The sequence below is a fragment of the Podarcis erhardii genome (assembly GCF_964252035.2).
Source record: "Podarcis erhardii genome assembly, chromosome: 10".
Lineage (NCBI taxonomy): Eukaryota > Metazoa > Chordata > Lepidosauria > Squamata > Lacertidae > Podarcis > Podarcis erhardii.
Window position 1 is genome coordinate 75,235,707 of NC_138500.1, and position 20,185 is coordinate 75,255,891.

At 42.1% G+C, this 20,185-nt stretch overlaps 1 protein-coding gene across 2 annotated transcripts in view; it reads left to right on the forward strand.

Moving 5' to 3' along the window:
* Window positions 1-17,501, forward strand: part of SEPHS1 (selenophosphate synthetase 1) — a 28,831-nt gene extending 11,330 nt beyond the window's left edge. For both annotated transcript variants that reach the window (XM_081879195.1, XM_081879194.1), the window contains exons 5-9: window positions 1,215-1,369; window positions 2,813-2,903; window positions 4,536-4,635; window positions 11,120-11,332; window positions 16,224-17,501. In XM_081879195.1, the coding sequence (XP_081735321.1) occupies window positions 1,215-1,369; window positions 2,813-2,903; window positions 4,536-4,635; window positions 11,120-11,332; window positions 16,224-16,438 (774 nt within the window). In that variant the 3' untranslated portion in view covers window positions 16,439-17,501. The remainder of the gene's footprint in view (window positions 1-1,214; window positions 1,370-2,812; window positions 2,904-4,535; window positions 4,636-11,119; window positions 11,333-16,223) is intronic.
* Window positions 17,502-20,185: the final 2,684 nt, after the last annotated feature.

A 20,185-nucleotide genomic window follows, 5' to 3' on the forward strand; every position in this document is an offset into this window, starting at 1 on the left:
TTTCATAGAGAACAATGCAACCTTTATTCCAAGCATCCACAAGAGAATCCCATGTTTGTTGTTGAACATCTATCAGTTATCCTAGGATAACCAAAACATTTTTTTCCAGCTTCCGTTATGATTCATGCTCAAAGAAAAAAGAAAGAATTACATTTATATACCACCTTTTCCTGCAAGGAGTTCAAGGCGGGACACACGGTTCTCCCCTTCCCACTTTAAAATAGTTGTAAAAAGAGTAAGCAAGCCTAGGGGAGATCAGAGGTTGGCTGAGTGTTGTGTGAACTGGGCCAGTCTGCAATTACCAGGGCAAGGTGAGACCAGACTATTTTTGTAGTCAGACTAAAACATGCACACAGGCTTTTGCGGTTCATACCACTATTGGGGTACAGCAAGGTGCTTGAAGGTAGTTGGAATGTTTTTTCTCACACAACACTTTGGCGAGTGCATAATATCAAGCAATATATAACTTCTGTTTAATCTGGAACTCACAAATATGGGATATCTACTTGCCCAATCTTTGTTTTGCATTTTCATCTCATTATTGAATGGCACAATGTGTGGGAGGGGTGCTTTTTTGCTTGGCATGACTTGTACCATGCAGAGAAGTGTTCTGCTTTTCACAATGTACATTTGTATTGTTTTGTGTTCCCCTGTACATACCTTGCTGTATGCTTTTTATTAAAAGTTTTGGATTCAGTGGTACAGAGAGGGGCTTCAGTCAAGTGGGGGCTTCCATAAACAAAAGGAGGCGGAGCTTTTTTTTGGGTCATTTCCCCATATTCCCCTATACCACGTCCCAAGCTGTCCTGAAAGGTCAAGCAGCTCCCAAGTGCAAACATTTTAGAGGTGGGGTAGAATGAGGGGAAAGAGAAAAGTTGCAGAAATCTCTTCCCCTCTCCATTAATGGCAGTTGAAAGCACCCACTTTCACGAGTAGAGTACTCACATCTCCACATCCAACCCGTTTAAGCATAGGTTTTGAATCCAAGAAATTGTTCTTAATTGTACTTGTACTTTTAGGTTTTTGGAAAATGTGTCTGAAAGACTTTAAAAGAAACTGTGAAACATTCTGCTCTGGTTTTGGTTTGACCAGTAGCTCCTATGGATGGTTTGCAAGTTAAAAATGGATTCAGCAGGTGCTGGTTTGCACCTCCAGACTGGATTTTTTTTCATTGATTATAGAGTTTATCTGCTTGTGTTGTTTCTGATCTCTAGGAAAGGGACAAAGTAATGCCTCTAATTATCCAAGGTTTCAAAGATGCCGCAGAAGAGGCAGGAACATCAGTGACTGGTGGTCAGACAGTATTAAACCCTTGGATTGTTTTAGGAGGAGTGGCCACAACAGTCTGCCAGCCTAATGAGTTTATAATGTGAGTTGAAGCATTTAATCCTATGCAAAAGGGGTTGTAAAATATTAAAAGGGGTAGGTACTGTTAAAATTCTGGATATTTCCTTTCTGTAATGTTATCTGTAAGAAAATTGATGATATTTTGGCCTTTGGGTTCTTGGATATTAATCATACATGTCTAACTGCAGAATCCTATAAATATTTTCTTGGACATAAGTCTTGCTGTGTTCAATGAGGCTTACTCTCTAGTAAGTGTGTTTAGAATGGCAGCCTCAGAAACCTTTAAAATGAGTTACCCTTTTCATTTGGAGAAGCATGTATCAAGAATGAAAGTTAAGCTTCTGTTCTTCAAAGAACTCTGTTGTCACATTCTAGATTAGAATGTTAATTAAATGTGACCATTACCAATTTTTTAAAGGTCCTTGAATAACATGTATAAACATACCCAGGAAATCATATTAATAGTTGCTACTGTATTCAGCATACAGTGGAACCTCGGGTTGTGAACATGATCCATGAGTGAGGCACCTGCAGCGCTGCGTCTGCGCATGCGCGTGACACAATTCGGCAGTTATGTGCAAAGCGTGATTTAGCACTTATGCGCGAGCGCCGAAACCCGGAAGTAACACATTCCAGTACTTCTGGGTTCAGCGCGTCCGTAACCTGAAAACGTGCAACCTGCAGTGATCGCAACCCGAGGTATGACTGTACTGGCTACCTGTTACATTGTACCCTACAATGTAGAATGAACATCCTCAGAGCACTATGTAGCTGTAAATCCTTCCATGATTGCAGTTGTTGGCTTTGAAGTCTGCTTACTTTGTTTCTCCTTGATACAATAACTTACGCTGAAATCCTAAGCTATTGAAGTAGGAGGAATGAGATTTCCTTCTACATACAGAACTGAGACCAGAATCCTGCTATGGAAGCTTGACATAAATAAGATCTATTATTATAGGTAGCCTGAGTGGCTGTTTCTCATCATTAGGCACTTTAAAAACAATCCTCTGAAACATGAATAAATGTCAAACGAGTTATTTAAGCCACCTAAACAAGCACATTTCATGGGATTTCAAAAAGTATTTTTGTTATTTAAAAATAAAATCTTTGACCTTTTCTTTTACTTTGTCTTTGTGATTATATTCTTTTTAAAAACAAACAAACAAACCACAAAGGTCAAGTATCTGTGACTGATTCACAGTATAGTTCTGAAGATGTTGTTTTTTCATTGGTTACCTGTAGTATTTTTCCATAGCCTTCTGTAGCTGGACAGAGGGCTACTGTTACTCAGTTTGAGATGCAAAGTTCATAAAATTGTCCTCTGGCATTTCACTACTCATAGTCCTCAGTTTTAGAGTAAGCTCTTTTGGTGGTTGAGCATTGTTGTATATATTCTGTGGAATGCTGACTGGGAAATAGTCACATCATATGTGTCTTTTTACATATATGGGTGTCTTGTTTGCAGGCCAGACAATGCAGTGCCAGGAGACGTGCTTGTGTTAACTAAACCCTTGGGAACGCAGGTTGCTGTAGCTGTCCACCAGTGGCTAGATATTGTAAGTAAATGCGTCTGAATGGGGTCGGAGTAAAGGATCAGAGAAATAATCTGTGTAGCTCTTCATCTGAGGCAGTTATCTTAACCTTGAAAATATACACCTGTTTAATCAGTATTTGAACCAGTGAATAGGCATAGGCTTAAACCTATTTACATAAACTGCTAGCAATTTGCTATTGAAATCTTTGAAACTGGGGTTTTGCTCTGCAAGTATAGATCAGTTAATTATCTAGAAATTTTTTTAAAAAATAAATCTCTGAAATGCAGTATTAGTGGTAGTATTGAAACTTTTCACTGTAAAAGCACATCTCTGTATATTGATATAGGGCATCTATTTTGATAATGTGCTTTTCATTGTGCTTGATGAATACTGTGATGATGATGATGATGATGATTTTATGAATTTAAATTCATGCAAAGATTGCAGGGCAGTTCACAACATAAAAATACAAAATGAGAAGACAGAATACATAATAAACCAAAAAGAAACCAATAACCCCCTCCCACAAACACATTTAAAAGGCCGTAGACTGTTCAATCAGTCAATGGTTTAAAGATACGTGATGAAGGCACTAGGTGAGCTTTCCTGGGGTGACGGTTCCACAATGGGGAGCCACTGCAGAAAAGCCCCATTCTCATGTTGTTGCCTCTTGTGGAGGTGCCACACAAAGAAGGGCCTTAGATGGTAGTTGCAGGGTTAGTAAACCACTAGTAAAAAGTATATATTGACAGTTTTTTAAAGCATGTCATTATCTTAAGAAAGGTAAAGTATAAATAAAAGCAAGTTGGGCTATCATGTATGTTACATGGAAAGGCCAGGAGTTTTCTTGGCACACTTCCTACCATCTTAGGATGAGGAGACATGAAAGAACAATTCAGGAAATTCCATAGTTTTTTGAATGTGGGATATTCCTTTTCAGATCTTGCAGTCCCATTTGAGTATTCAAGTACTCACAACCTAATTGAAAATGAATACTGATTGTTTAGATACCCTTTGCTTTGAGGTGGATTGGGGCATTCATCAGACAGATTTACTGTCCACACGGTTAGGCAGACTTGAAATGCTTCTTGATTCATTGTTGCACCTGGTTTCCCAGCTTGCATCCGTAATTAAGTGTGAGTTATGTGTGTAATTATGTGTGAATTATGTATTGTGTTTTTGACATTAAGGCTGCACCCCTACACACTTACCTGATAGTAAGCCCCATTGAATACAGCAGAACTTTCTTCTAAGTTAATATACACACTAGACCATTATTGAGGATGGTAGAAAGCCAAGCAAACTGTAAAGAGTTCCAAAAGCAGCTCTTTAATATGGGTGAATGGATAACATTATTGCAAATGCAGTTCAGTGAAAGTAAATGTAAAGTGATGCACATTGGGAGAAAAAAATCCCATCTTCATCATCTCCACTAGCTTAGGTGACTTTAGAAAGGAATTTGCCTTGAGATATGTTTGGAAGGCAACAAATAAATGACAACAGTAATAATACTTGACTCCTGTTGGAAGCAAGATGCTGGACTATATAAGACATTTAGTCTACTGCACTTTAAAAAAAGTAATTGCATCACATGCAGAATTTATGTAGTTAAAACACAGATAGTTTGATCTTGTTTCTTCTTCAACATACTAGCCAGAAAAATGGAACAAAATCAAGTTGGTGGTTACACAAGAAGATGTGGAGCTAGCCTATCAAGAAGCAATGATGAATATGGCAAGACTCAACAGAACAGGTATGAGAATGGGGTGATGAGAATGCTTCATGATGAAACTTTTTGGAGTTAAATATGGCTAAATAAGTCATTAAGAGGCAAACAGTTTTTGAAAAGCATGTAAACCGTTTGTATTAGAGCTGGAAAAATATTAGTGTTGCAATAAATCAGAAATAAATCAGATTTCCAAAGCCCTCAGAATATAGAGGCCTTTGCAATGTTCTGAAAATCAAAATGGAGGGTCTTGGCTTCCTTTTTAAAAGTAGGATCAGAGGACATCAGAACATTTTCTCTGCCTTTGATTGAAATGACAAGAATGGTTACTCTTGCTATCCTTGCCATGGCTTCATACCGAATACTCCCTTTCTCTCTGGGCAGATAGTTTTTTAAATCAAACTTTGGTCATAGAATTTCTGCATTCTTTGCAAATACAGTGGTACATCGGGTTACATACGCTTCAGGTTACAGACTCCGCTAACCCAGAAATATTTCTTTAGTTTAAGAACTTTGCTTCAGGATGAGAACAGAAATTGTGCTCCGGCAGCGTGGCAGCAGCAGGAGGCCCCATTAACTAAAGTGGTCCTTCAGGTTAAGAACAGTTTCAGTTAAGTACAGACCTCCGGAACGAATTAAGTACTTAACCCGAGGTACCACTGTACCACTGTACATGAATAAACTAATGCTTGTTGTAATCTGCCAGAGCATTCCATGTTTATTGAGGTTTCAAGGTTGGAACGGTATGGAGAGTGGCATTGTAGTGCTTCTGACAGGTGATGTGAACTTGATTTTAAATAAAAGCAGAAGTTCTGGTTCTCTGTCCCTCCTGCACCTTTTGTATAATCAGATTTGAAAGCCGTTATGACAGGGACCCATCTATACATCATTGGGAATTGTTAAACATTCTTCAATTTCACCCCCAACACAGCGTTTGGCAGAGCCTTCTGGAACCCATAACCTATTCAGAGTTGCCTGTGTAGCAGACTATGCAACCCGTCTCCAGCTTGAGCAATGCAGGGGAACACGGGAGTCTTCCTTTTTTCTTGATAGGGAGTATAAGGTGTAGGAACAAGGGAACACTTAACTGTGTGTGTGTTTGAAGTGGCCTCAGAGAGACCAATTTTCCTTACCACTTCGCTTCAACTACCTTGGTTTAAGAACAGCTTAGTTTATGAACAACTTGGATTAAGAACGCTGCAAACCTGGAAGTAGGTGTTTTGATTTGTGAACTTTGCCTTGGAAGCAGAACATGTTTCGCTTCCTGTTGTGTGTGTTCCATTTATAATTTGAGTCCCCCACTGCTATGGGAAAGCACGCCTTGGTTTAAGAATGGACTTCTGGAACGGATTAAGTTCGTAAACCGAGGTACCACTGTATTTGGTCCTACAGAAGGGCTTTTCAAACATGTTAAAACTTTCTGCAATTGTGGGTGGCCCCAGGTCCATACAGACACTTTTTAGTATGTCCTATAAAAACTGCTGCTAGTCAGTGATTAATGTTTCTTTCAATGTTTGTGGAAATAACCTATGATGCTGGTTTATTTTGTATGGTACACAAATTGAGAATCTGCTTACCTGATGGTTTATTTTTTTAAAAAAATAATATTTATTACTTTTAAACCTTACAAACAAGAAGAAAAAGAAAAGGAGAAAAAAAAGAAAAAACAAAGGAAAGAAAAAACAATGCAATACAATATATAAACAATATACCGCACAACATTAACGCATTAAACTAAACAAAACAGAACAAAAACAATTTAAAAGCATACATCATACCATTTCAATGCCTTATCTTTCATTCCCTTGTTTCATCGACTTCCTCTCACCTCCCTTTTTGTATTCCACTTCTATTAATTGTTTCAGCAAATCCTTTCCATCTTTCACTATTTTCTGTCATATAAATATCTTAACTTATTTTAACCTTATTTTCCATTAATACTATAATACTTATTTATGCTTAACTCCTTATAACACTTATACTAAGGCCATATAATTTCATTCCAACATTTTTCTAACACTCGTTAATTTTACCATATTTCTATAAATAAACTTTAAACTTTTTCCAATCTTCTTCCACCGTCTCTTCTCCCTGGTCTCGGATTCTGCCAGTCATTTCCGTCAATTCCATATCAACCTGGTGCTCTTCTGTCCAAGGCTCTTAACTCTTTTCCAGGTCCCTTCTGCAAGTCTTCTTCGCATTTATACATGCACTTTACTTTGTCTTCTGCTGATCTTGTTCTTAATTTCCTTTCTTTGATACTGAAGAGTAGGTCTCGAGGGAGCTCCAACCTAACAATGTTTTTATTCCTTCTCGACATGTCATCCGCATCTCCGTGGTTAAAACTAAAATCCAAAAGATATTTCAGGATGTGTTTCAAAGTCCCTCCAAATCTGCAGGTCCCCACAACTCCAATTTCCTCCTGACCCAGGTCCAGATCCCAAAGGTCAGTAAATCCCTGCATGAGGTGATCTATCCAACTTTCCTTCTCCAGTCCAAGCAGGGTTCCAATCTGACTTTCTCTGAATTCAATCATAGAGGGCAACAACTTATAATCATCAAGTTGCCTCTGTAAGGCTGGGGCTCTCTCCCTCTCCACTTGTATTACTTTAGGTTCAACAACCACAACTTTCTCCCTCGCTTTCTCCACCATTTGGCATGTGAAAGTAGATTCCTGTATCGGTTCCTGAATAGTTTCTGTGTAGATGTTCACTTTTTGTCCCAAATTAGTCGCTTTTTGTCCCAAAATATCAATTTTAATATTCATCATGTCCATCTTTTTATGGAGCTGTTCCAATGACTCACTTATCTTGCATAGTGCAATCACTAAGGCTTCTTCTGTCGACATTCTCAAGCAATCCAAGGTCAATCTCACGGTTTTCTCTTGCAGCTGGAGATTCCACCAGCCCAACTCTTGTAACAATTTCAAAGACTCCCTCTAGAGGGAAACAATTTCTGTTTGTATCAATCCTTTTAAGCACAGTTCAAGCAGTAAAATTAGTTTCAATTTTCAGCTACTTTTACTCCATTTTAAACGCAGAAGGAGACAATGAAAACAATGTATTTCTCTTATTTAACTGTCACAGTCATGAACTTTCCCAAAAACGTCAGTCTTACTAGCAATCCATTTCCAGGTTCAGAGCGGTGGTGATCCAACTTTCTTCACTCTCTCCTGCAGGCTTACGCGATCCAAAATTTCCCCCCTCTTCTCCTGCCTCCAAGGGGGGGGGGTTTAATGATTTTAGCCGTTGGAGGTTTAATCCTTTACATAGGACTTTCCAAGACTTTAGCTTGCAAATTCTTTGCTTCAATCTATTTACAAAAGGGGAAGGCGGACGTCCTGTTTAAAACCTCCCCGTTTCGGTGCCAAAATAAGACGTTTAAAAATCCAATTTTCCGTTCTACTCACGGGTAGTTGTTTATAATCAAATTGTCCACAGGAAAAAGTCAGCGCTCTCCGGCAACAGCAATGCGGCTTCACTCCGTGAAAGAAGCAGTCAATTCGAAGCACCGCGCCGCTCACCCCACATTGCTCCGGATACCCGAAACCAGGTCTCCCCGCGAGTAGGGGAGGCGCAAAAGGTGCCAGCCGAATCCCACGTTCACAGGCTTCTCCCGCCTGCGATTTTTAGTGGGTCTCCGCCTTCGCCGTGGTGGCCAGACCCTAAATTCCACGGAGCAAGTTCCTCCCGATCAGAGGAACTCCGCCATTGCCGGAGGCGCTAACCCGGAAGTGCTTACCTGATAGTTTATAAAGCTGTTCTAACTATCTTTCCGCAGGAGCATCATCTAAATATAATTCCCCTAAAAGGAAAATATCTTTTAAGTGGAGTGTGTGCGTGCGCATGTGTTTCAGGTCTGAATATCCCAAATCTATTATACATAGAGAATGAAAGAAACTTAGACTTCAGTTCGTTTGAAATTAGGTTTTCCTACTCACTGGTCATGTAATTAAACTTATTAGTATGTAGGGAGTATATGTAGCCGCTCAAATAAAACAAAGTTGAACTTAACCTGGAACTGTTCTTTCAAAGTTGTAAAATATATTTACATGACACTTCCTTCTTCTAACTAAGAACAATACTTTCCAAACTCCTCATGCTTTGAAAGCTACATTGAACAGCACCCTAGAATGTGCCATCTGTAATGTATACTAATCATTACTGCATTTGATGACTACCTGCTCACATCCTCTTACCTGCTTACCGCTTCTATTGCATCTGCAGAAAATAGCAGGAGACATTTTCAGGTGGTTCACAATTTAACGGAACCACCATTGGGGTTCCGTTAACCCCAAGATCTCTTGCAATGATTTTGCAACAATTTTTGCAGATAAAGTCGCTCAGATTCGGAAGGAAGTAGACTCCACCGTGGGAGCAGGGCCGGGGCGGGAGAGTGCTAGAGTCCTGTCTAGTAGAGTTGCATGGAATCAATTCCAATCTGTTACCTCCGAGGATGTGGACAGGCTGCTTGGACGAGTGAAACCAACCACCTGTCTCCTTGATCCTTGCCCATCCTGGCTCATACATGCGAGCAAGGAAGGGCTGGGTGATGGGCTCTGCGGGGTGGTGAATGCTTCCCTCTGTGAGGGAGCATTCCCAGACCCATTGAAAGAGGCGATCATTAAACCGCTTCTTAAAAAAACATCTTTGGACCCGGCCAATATGGCCAACTATCACCCAGCCTCAAATCTTCCATTTTTGTCTAGGTGATTGAGCGGGTGGTTGCTGAACAACTCCAGGCACTCCAGGAGGATGCGGACCATTTGGATCCCTTCCAGTCAGGATTCAGGCCGCCCCATGGGACTGAAACTTTCTTGGTCGTGCTGGTTGATGATCTCCAGCAGGCTAGGAACAAAGGTGAAAACTGTTTCCTAGTTCTGCTGGATTTCTGAGGCCTTTGATACCATCAATCATGACCATCTAGAGGAGCTGGGAGCTGGGGGCACTGTTATACAGTGGTTCCACTCCTCCCTCCTGGGTCATGTCCAGAAAATGGTGGTGGAGGATGAGTGTTCAGACCCCTGGGCTCTCACTTGTGTTGCCTCAGGGTTCTGTCCTCTCCCCCATGCTTTTTAACATCTATACAAAGCTGCTGGGAGAGATTATCAGGGGGTTTGGGCAGGGTGTTCATCAGTATGCGGATACCCAGCTCTACCTCTCTTTCAAATTGGAACCAGTGAAGGCAGTGAGTGCCTGGAGGCGGTTGGAGGATGGATGGCGGCTAACAGATTGAGGCTGAAGCCTGATAAGGCAGAAGTACTATTTTGGGGGGAAAGGTGGGTGTGGAGGACTCCCTGGTCCTGAATGGGGTAACTGTGCCCCTGAAGGACCAGGAGCGGAGCCTGGACTCACAGCTGTCCATGGAGGCACATGTCAATTCTGTGTCTGGGGCAGCTGTCTACCAGCTTCATCTGGTACGCAGGCTGAGACCCTGTCTGCCCATGGACTGTCTCACTAGAGTGGTGCATGCTCTAGTTATCTCCCGCTTGAACTACTGCAATGCACTCTACATGGGGCTACCTTTGAAGGTAACTCAGAAACTACAACTAATCCAGAATGTGACAGCTAGACTGGTGACTGGGAGCGGCCATTGAGACCACATAACACTGGTCTTGAAAGACCTACATTGGCTCCCCGCATGTTTTGGAGCACAATTAAAAGTGTTGGTGCTGCCTTGAAAGCCCTAAATGGCCTCGCCCAGTATACCTGAAGGAATGTCTCCACCCCCATCATTCTGCCTGGACACTGAGGTCCAGCGGCGAGGGCCTTCTGGCAGTTCCCTCACTGTGAGAAGCAAAGTTACAGGGAACCAGGCAGAGGGCCTTCTCGGTAGTGGCGCCTGCCCTGTGGAACGCCCTCCCATCAGATGTCAAAGCGATAAACAACTACCTGACATTCAGAAGACATCGTAAGGCAGCCCTGTTCAGGGAAGTTTTTAATGGGTGACATTTTAGTGTATTTTTGGTCTCTGTGGAAGCCGCCCAGCATGGCTGGGGAAACCCAGCCAGATGGGCGGGGTACAAATAATAAATTACTATTATTAATGACTAATGTTTCAATGTATTTTTAGTCACCTTCTGGAAGTAGCCTAGAGTGGCTGGGAAACCCAGCTGGATGGACAGTGTATAAGTAATAAATGGTGGTGGTGGTGGTGGTGGTGATGTTGCAACTTCATTTTTACTCTTTCTGCAACATTTCTGAGTATTTTAATAAAACCTAGTTCAGAATTACTGCTACTACTACTGGTACTATTTCAGTTCATTATCTGCCCTTCACTATGTGGTCCATGGGTGAATTACAACAGTTTCAAATTCAATATGGAAAACAGTTCATATAAATTACAGTCACAGGAACAGGGTGGGTCCTGAAACCTCATCTCTTGTGTCAAAGTTCAGAGTAAAGTGATGGGTCTTGAAACTTCACAGTACATAACTTAAACTGGTTCACAAAGTGGTGGAAAAGAAACTCCAGAATTCATCGTAATGTTTTCTCCTGTTTTCCATTTCCAGCTGCAGGACTGATGCACACGTTCAATGCACATGCAGCCACAGACATCACAGGCTTTGGAATCCTGGGGCATGCACAAAATTTAGCCAAGCAGCAGCGCAATGAAGTTTCTTTTGTTATACACAATCTTCCTGTTCTTGCCAAAATGGCTGCAGTCAGCAAAGCGTGTGGCAACATGTTTGGCCTTATGCATGGGACGTGTCCTGAGACTTCAGGTAAATCTCCCTTTTTAAAATAAGGTTTTTCTCCTAAGAATGTCATAACATACCATATCTATAGCAGGAAATTTAATATGAATCTGTGTCAGCAGTGTCTTGGCCAGGCAAATGCTTACTTCATGTGACTGGGCAAATTTCCAAACTTTGTGCGCTGCATTTTTAACAAGATTTGAATCATTTCATGGAGAGCAGGATGCATATTGCTGAGATTTATCTTTATAGAATTAAATGGCATTTGTATATTTGTGAAGTGCAGCCTGCATTACAGTTGGGACTGGGAATCAATTCTAGGTAGGTTGCAGTGTGTGAGGTGTTGCATTTCTGCAATTGCAAATAGCCTTCAGTGACACAAGGAAAAAGGAAGGCTTGCCATATTGACCGGACAAAGCAGTAAGAACTTATTTGGGCAGACCAGTAAATTTAAGTAAATATTATGAACACTTCCTACATTGAAGGATGCACCACACATTCAAAAAGCAAATTATAAAGATGTCAACTCTTTTGCTAGCATGTAGCTTTCAAGAAACTCCCTTGGTTAGTCTAATGGACTAATAGCTAGAGAAGGCCAGTTAAGTGTTTGACCTTGCTAATTCTCTTGGGCTACATAAGATACCATTGATCATGGCATCCTTCTGGAGAGGTTGGTTGGGTTGGTAGTAGGAGGCTTGGCTTTTGGTGGTTCTCTTCTTTGGAGCACTGATTCAGAAGGTGGCCTACCTGAGGGATTACTACTTTGCCCAATAACCTTTATGTTGAGGTGTTCCACTATATTATTATCATCATCAATTGCTTTCCGTGAGGCATCCTGAAGAGGTTTACAATATCATAACCTATATATAAAACATTTTTTTTTAATAAGAATTTTAAAACAGCAGCAGCACATATGTAAAATTAATTCAAAACAAAGACAAATATCAATTGGGATAAAGATTCTGGATGGCTTGTTGAAAGAGGAATGTTTTCCCCTGTTGTTGAAAGACAATGGAGAAGGTGCCTGTCTGATATGCAGTAGGAGGGAGTTCCAAAGAGACTTTAAGTAAAGATAAAGGTAACCCTGACTGTTAGGTCCAGTCGCGAATGACTCTGGGGTTGTGGCACTCATCTCGCTCTATAGGCTGAGGGAGCCAACGTTCGTGCGCAGACAGTTTTTCCGGGTCATGTGGCCAGCATGACTAAGCCACTTCTGGCGAACCAGAACAGCACACGGAAAAGCCGTTTACCGCTGGAGTGGTACCTATTTATCTACTTGCAATTTGACGTGCTAGGTGGGCAGGAGCAGGGACCGAGCAACGGGAGCTCACCCCAACCTTCTGATCAGCAAGCCCTAGGCTCTGTGGTTTAGATCACAGCGCCACCCACGTCCTATAAAGAGACTTTAGTGCTACACTTATGGTATGATTCTGACAGTGTGTGGAATGGTCCACCTGATAAAATGGTGTCTGCAAGATACCCTGTCCTGCATAGTTGGGTATATAGGGGGAAAGACAGGATCCTGATCCCAAGCTTTTTAGGATACACCAAGTCAAATCATTTTCTTATCATCAATGACCAGTATCAAGACAGACACCAATTATAAAATATCACCATCCTAATATGCAGCTGCTGAAAAATTGCATTAGCTGCCGCTTTGCTACTGATTACTGGTAATATACACCAATACCAGCAATCAGTAGCAAACCAGCAACAAGTGCCATTCTTTCAGCGGCATATTAGGATGGCTCATGGAGCTGTCCAGCTGTTGCATTTTGCACCAGCTTGCAGCTTCTGGGTAGCCTTGAGCAGTCGCACACAGTGCATTGCAGTCATCCAAACTTGTCTCCTGTGCATCTTGCCACGTGCACAAAAATGCTGAGAGAAGTCACCTGGGAATTTAGAGTGGGTGCCATGAATACGGTGATTACACTCAGAGCGCTCTCTCTCTCTCTCTCTCTCTCTCTCTCTCCTCTGTGGGTTGAGGTAGCGGAAGTGCAGAACCATTTTCCAGAATGCAGGCCAATAAACTGAATCAAACTCCTGACAAATGAGGTTCTATCACTACTTTAGTTGCTCAAGGACATGATGTTCAGTCTGCTCTAGACTGAGTTACACTCTCCCAAAGGATCGTGTTTGCAGTTTAGCGATACTGTTGTGCCAGAGGTGGGTCAAACTTGGCCTGCGAGGCTGTTTTCTTCAAGCCCTGCCCACCTGCCATCATATGTGACATCAGGTGGAGCCTTGGGCACAGTGGGGCACTCCTGGTCATGCACTGGCAAGTGAAAGCAGCTTTGGCTCTATTGCCCATAAGCTGATGGGCAATAGAGCCGAGGCACGCTAGATCGGGTGTGGGAGCAGCTTCCCTGTGGAGAACACCCCTGCATGCCGCATGGATGGTGCTTGGAAGTCCTGACTTCAGACCGCAAGATGCCCAGTCCCCCAAGGCTTAATTCTGCAGCAAAGAACCGTTGAGAAGAGCACGCCTGGCAGTACTGGGCAGCACAAGATGGTGTTACCCCGTTGGCATACAAACACTGCATTTTGCACAAGCATTGCTTAAAGAACTTCTTCCAGAGGTCAGTAGATGGTGCTCTTTTCCCAGAGAGCCCAATTGGCCACTGCTGCTGTGTGTGTTTAGTGTAAGTTCTAGTCTGGAATAGTCTCCCAAATGTCCACAACATCGTGGCTCTAGACCAGGTGTGTGTTTTGCAAATTACACAGAAGGGCAAGAAAGCAGTATTATGTAGGGAGAAAAAAAATCTTAATGGAGTAACATTTCTGAGTACGCACTCCTAAGGGTTGGTTTCTCATGTTGGCCTGGTTCACATGGTCACATTAAACATTCTTAAAGTAACGCTAATGCGAACACTATTGTGAACAAGCAGCGTGCTGGTGCACACTGCCGAAATTGTGCTTCACTGTTCCCCTGCTGCTGTTGCGCTTCCAGGAAAGAAGCCATACTCAGGCTTGTTGTGCGGGCTGAACATGGGCTCCTGGTTTCTTTCCTCATCAGGCTGGGCTGTTCAGACAACACAACAAGCCAGACTTGCCTTCTTGGCAGCCGGGGAGAAGCAAAGTGGCCAGAATTTCAGCAGTCTGCAAAGGTACACTGGGCATTCACATTAAACCATAGTTTATTTTAAGTATGGTTTGATGTAACATAATTCACACATCAGAGTAAGTTAATAAAGGGTAGCATGCACAATTAGGTACTATTTGTGTACATATTCATCAATATTAAACTTAGCCGTTTACCTGGAGTTCTTTCTTTTAGCTCATGCTTTGTACGTCTCTCTGTAGTGTGTAAATAACCCGCACAAACTAGCCTCCATTTTCCATTTCAAAAGCAGCCAAGTTACTCAGATTAGGTTTTATTCAGAGACAGACTCCCAGCTTTGTAGTTCACATTTGAAAAGTTGGTACAAAAAACTGCAGTCTACTTTTCAAACACTGGCTAAGGAACTTTCCGAATTGGATACCGGTTTGATGCCATCAACCTTCTGGAGCGCCTGCCTGAGTTAGGGGTGGGTGGCATCACTTTGCGGTGGTTGCAGTCCTACTTGGGTAGACATTGCTGGATGGGTGGTGCTTGGGGAGTGCCCTTCAGCGTTGGGTTCCTCAGGGTTGGATTTTATTCCCGATGCTGTTTAACAGCTACATGAATCTGCTCAGTGGGCTTATCTGGAGGTTGAGTGCGTTGTCAGCAATGCCCTCAGGGCACACAGCTCTACTCCTTTACATCTGCACACAGTGAATGGCTCGACTGTTGTTATGCTTCAGCAGTAGACTGGACTGTGGTTCTCTCCTCTCCATTTTCCTGGAAGGGTGGGGGCAGAAGGGCAGGAAGGTGACCAAATAAAATATGATTACATGCTTGCAGTACATGTAGCCAAGAAAACCTGCATGTGGATGAATCCCCACGGAAAGCATCCTTGTAGAATTTTTAAGGCGTGCTCTGTCTCCAAGCACCATATTTGTTATCTTTATTTTCTTCACCAAAGAAGTTCATGCTAAGTCTTGGTAGGAAGGATGCTGATAAATATAAATAATTTTTAGTTCAAAAGCTTTTGCTGACTGATAACCATGTATTATATAGCAATGTCTGTTGATTTGGCATGCTACTCACTCCAAAGAAGCTGTTTTTCGTTCTGGAGTTAATGATGCAGTATAAGGACCAGCATCTTTTGATGCCATTGTGTGTCCTTTATTCATTTATGTATTTTTAAAAATACATAATATCACTGGTAGATATATATATAACTATGTCTGATGAGAACTTGGTTGAAAAACTGTTACAGGAGTTCTCAAATGATTTGCATGGTTGTTGTTAGTCGTTTAGTCGTGTCCGACTCTTCGTGAGCCCCTGAACCAGAGCATGCCAGGCACTCCTGTCTTCCACTGCCTCCCGTTTGGTCAAACTCATGCTGGTAGCTTCGAGAACACTGTCCAACCATCTCGTCCTCTGTCGTCCCCTTCTCCTTGTACCCTCAATCTTTCCCAGTATCAGGGTCTTTTCCAGGGAGTCGAGTCTTCTCATGAGGTGGCCAACGTTTGCATGGTGAGCCTCCCCAAATAAAAATAAGATAAAATGCTGAGCTTCTCCTAGCTTGATGCAGAGAAAAATTGCTGGTGGCTTAGGTCTGTTAGAAGGAATACTGAAATAAAAGGAAACAATCAGAATTACATGGAAGAGTGTTTAAAGATCCACAAGACATAGATGGAGGGAAGCAAAATCTCATGGAAAATGCAAGCCTATTCAATTGTACCTTAGCATCATCAGTCAACAAGGATGCCCAGACTTTGTAGCTGAAATAACTTTTACCAACTTCCATTTTAAGAATGGTGGGATTTAGATTGGAGTAATTGAGGTTTGTAGTGACTTCTGATCTGAACTGTCAACTCTTCTTCCTTTCAGGAGGACTCCTTATTTGTTTACCACGTGAACAGGCAGCACGTTTCTGCGCTGAAATCAAGTCTCCGAAATATGGTGAAGGTCACCAAGCATGGATTATTGGGATTGTAGAAAAGGGCAACCGCACTGCCAGGATTATAGACAAACCTCGAATCATTGAGGTAGCACCACAAGTGGCTACTCAGAACGTGAACCCAACGCCTGGAGCAACTTCTTAATCTAGATGAAATAGCTTTTTTAAAAAATAGATCTATTCCTTTATCATTTTACAGCCTAAAGAACTGTAAAAAGAGAAAAAGAAACACGTTGTGTCTGCAAATCTGGTGGCCTTAGGTCAGTTTGAGTGGATGCGTTTAATAAAATAAAACCCATTGCCTTTTTTCCTGTTACATTAACTGAAGATGCACCTAATCTTGAGGCAGCTTCTGAGTTGAGAATTATATTGTTATCCAATACTGTTGATTCATTTTGAATCTTTAGACACTTATCTCTCGCCGCATAGGCTCTTTTTTAAAAGGGTGCTTTCACGTAGCACAGACATTACCAATAGTGGTGTCAAATAGCAGTTTATGTCCTTTTTCACTATGTGTATATTTATCATTAGGTCTAATTTCAGATGCCTTGAATGAAATTCCAGGAAGGCAATAAATTTGATAAAGTGATGCACAGTGCTTTTATCCATTAGCCAAGAGGGTTGCATGTCTACAGTCAATCTTTGATTTGTAAAAGTCTTATCTGTGAGCATCTAAAACCCTGGACATTGCTTGGTAATACATTCTGCTAAAAACAAGCAAGTGCTGACTTTGCATGGAAGCACTTCAGAGTTGAAGGGAAAAAATAATTTTCTTCTTTGTAGATCAGACAATATTTACTTGTATTATCAATAATTGTTTCTTTTATTGATAGCATAAATGATGATGCTCAGTTTTGCAATGTGATTGGGTGTGCTATAGAGCAACAAGGTATTGCCAGCCAAACAGGTTATTGTATAATCATTTACAATTCACTATATGATTAACTACACAAATAATTTTTAAATATAACCAATTTAAAAAACTGTTTTGTGGATGGTAGTGTTTAATACATTTTATATTTTGTATAGTGATTATTATAAATCTTTTTTGTTTTCTTAAATCAGCTGTCTAGTATAATGCCTAGTATTTTTGTTCTCTGCTCAAAATTCATTTTTGTGCACGCTTATGTGATGTGTTTAATATCTGCATTGCCAACACTTCAGCCTGAACTTAAGCTTATTATTTGAATAAATATTTAATTTTTTTATTGCTCTTGTACAAATGGATGACTTTTTTAATTTTATGCCTAAGCTTATTGTGGGTGAAAGGTGGCAAGTAGGTTACTATGCCATTTAGAATTATGGTATGGACATTTATAATCTGTGAAAAATGAAAGCAGTTATATCCAATGGCTATTTTGGGGTTAAATTATCTGTAAAAGTGCAATCCTATACTCGTTTACCTGGGAGCTTCAGTGAGCTCAATGGGACTTACTGTATATTCAGAAATAGACATGCATTGGATTATAAATTCTAGAATGCAGCATCTAAGGGGGCTTTATTTCTTTTCAAGAGAATGAATGTGGAAGCCATAGGGCTGCATACAGTTACGGGTGAGTTGGCTAAATTACATCCTGCCATCATAAAGAGGGAGGGTGGACAGTAAGTTCTGTAGCTTATGGTTGGAAAAATGAACTGATTTCAAAGGAGAGAGAAGTCTGAGGGTGATTTGTGCCTATGTGAAAATGCATGTGAGTGTGGTTTATCCCACTCACTACTGGCATGCAGCTCTTGTGCAAAGACAGGTAAGTAACCAATGTTTTAAAAATATTCTATATTAAATACCATATACAGGACAGCTAAAAGAAAAGCCACAAAATGGTGTTGGAAAGTATTTCCTAAGACCCAAGTCCCAGTGGAGGCTTTAATTTTATTGTTTTTCCTGTACTCTAGCACCCTCCCCCCATCATACAGTTGCATGATTTTTATTTCCAAGATAGGCTATCCAAAGGTCACTCATGTATTGCAGCTGGCTTTAGTGAATTAGGTTGCAAAGGTCCTAGTTTGTTAGCCACATCAGCTTCTCATAAAAACATTAGCAAAATGCAAAACTTAATTCTGCTCCCCTTTCCTAACCACAGCCACCAAAGTGTTACAGTACTTACCTCATTGAGGAAAATTAAACATAAGTTCATTTACCATAACTGCAGCATGTTGGGCAACTGTTCATATGTGCATAGCCATTGAGATGGAGAAACCTTGTATATTGCAAGAACATGGGGTGGGAGTGCACCCCTTTTCAGGATCCCTGTCACTGAAGTTTGGGCCCACTCGTATCAGATATTTGTCTCAAAGTCCGGAGGTTCTTAACCTTTCTACCCCCAGGGCCCACTGGGAATGGCCAAAACTCACTGAGGCCCACCAGTCACAAAATGGCAGCAGATAGTGGCAGGGAGCTGGCAAATACTGACATTATTTTCTACTTGTATCTAATCCCAATTCTGGAAATGGTTCAGTGATTTGCTGCAGTGTGGTAAAGCGTTCTGTTCCCTAGCTTTCTCCAAGTGCAGTCATTTGCCCTGGAGGTATTGTGACTGCCTGCCTGCCCTGATGCAGAGGCTCCAAGTCAGGTGCCCACACATTGATGAAGCGAACATGCATGAGGGCCGACCAGAGTTGTTGACCTTTTCTTACGATTGATGTTCTTGAGCTTTGGACATGCCTGCTCTAATTTTCTAGTTCCCACTCCTTTGTGCCCCTCAAAAGTATGTTTACCCATCTCCTGTAGCTTCTTCAATGCCCAACCTGTAGCTTATCCTCCCCAACTGACAGTTTCTTGCCCCTTGGGTTCCTTTAAGCTCACTTCCTCCTCTAGCAGCTTTCCACTCTCTCCTTCCAATTCCCAGTTTTCATTTGTTTATTAATAATGACACTAACCTTTCACTTTCTAATTTTCTTTACCAACCCCTCTGTCTCCTGCAAGACTGGTTACTGGTGCTGGCAGTGGTCTATCTGTGCTATGGATGGCTAAGGGGCAGGTCAGGCAAGTGAGGAGGCCACTGGGCAAGCTGTAGTCTTGAGGGGGCCACTGTGTTGAGCAATGCTGCCTAAGTGTGTTGGTTTACTTTTCCCCATAGGAAGGAATGGCATGTGCCCTACCACTGCTCATTTTCTGGTTATGGAAAAAGGAAATCCCACTGAGTTCAAGGTGAGTTGGTCCCAAATCTGTGTTTTTGGCTAAGAGGAAGGCTAGAAAAAGGTTACCAGACGTCCCCATTTCCTGAGGGCAGTCCCCAGATTTACAAATCAGTCCCGACAAAATCCACCCCCTTCAACTGAAGTTGAAAAGTCCCTGGATTCATTGAAAAAAATCTGGTAACTGTAGGCTAGAAATGTTCTAATGCCGGGGAGCCTGTGGCCCTCCCAAAATTGGCTGGGCTTTAGCATAGCCAGTGGCCTGGGATGATGGGTGCTGCAGTTCACCAACATCTGAAGGGTCACCGGTTCCCCATCCCTCTTAACCCGCAAGCAGAATCTGCCACTAAACTCTGAGCCATGTAATTTTGTCCCCTGGCCTTGAATAAAGGCCAGAACGTGGCAGTGCCTGTCTGTTTCAGGACCAGTCAGCAGTGCTGTGAGCAGGTTTGAAAGCAGATTTGTTGTCACATGATATTAATAATCCAACTAATGGAATTAATGGCGGATTAAGCCATTGTTTTGCATGTGTTTGTGGCAGGGCGGTTACCCTGCGAGGTATCTTGGAGAGAAGAAAAGGCTCAGGAGGAAGCCCTTGGCAAGTCCCGAAGGCGGTCGGCTGGTGCCTGGTGGGCCAAGCCGGGGCCGGCCGTCTTGCCAGAGAGGTCGCGTGGGTGCTGCGGGCAGCTGCCGCGAGGCTCCAGGGGTGCCTTCCCCCTCGAGAAGAGGCCGCCCCGAGTCTGCGACGGAGCGAGCT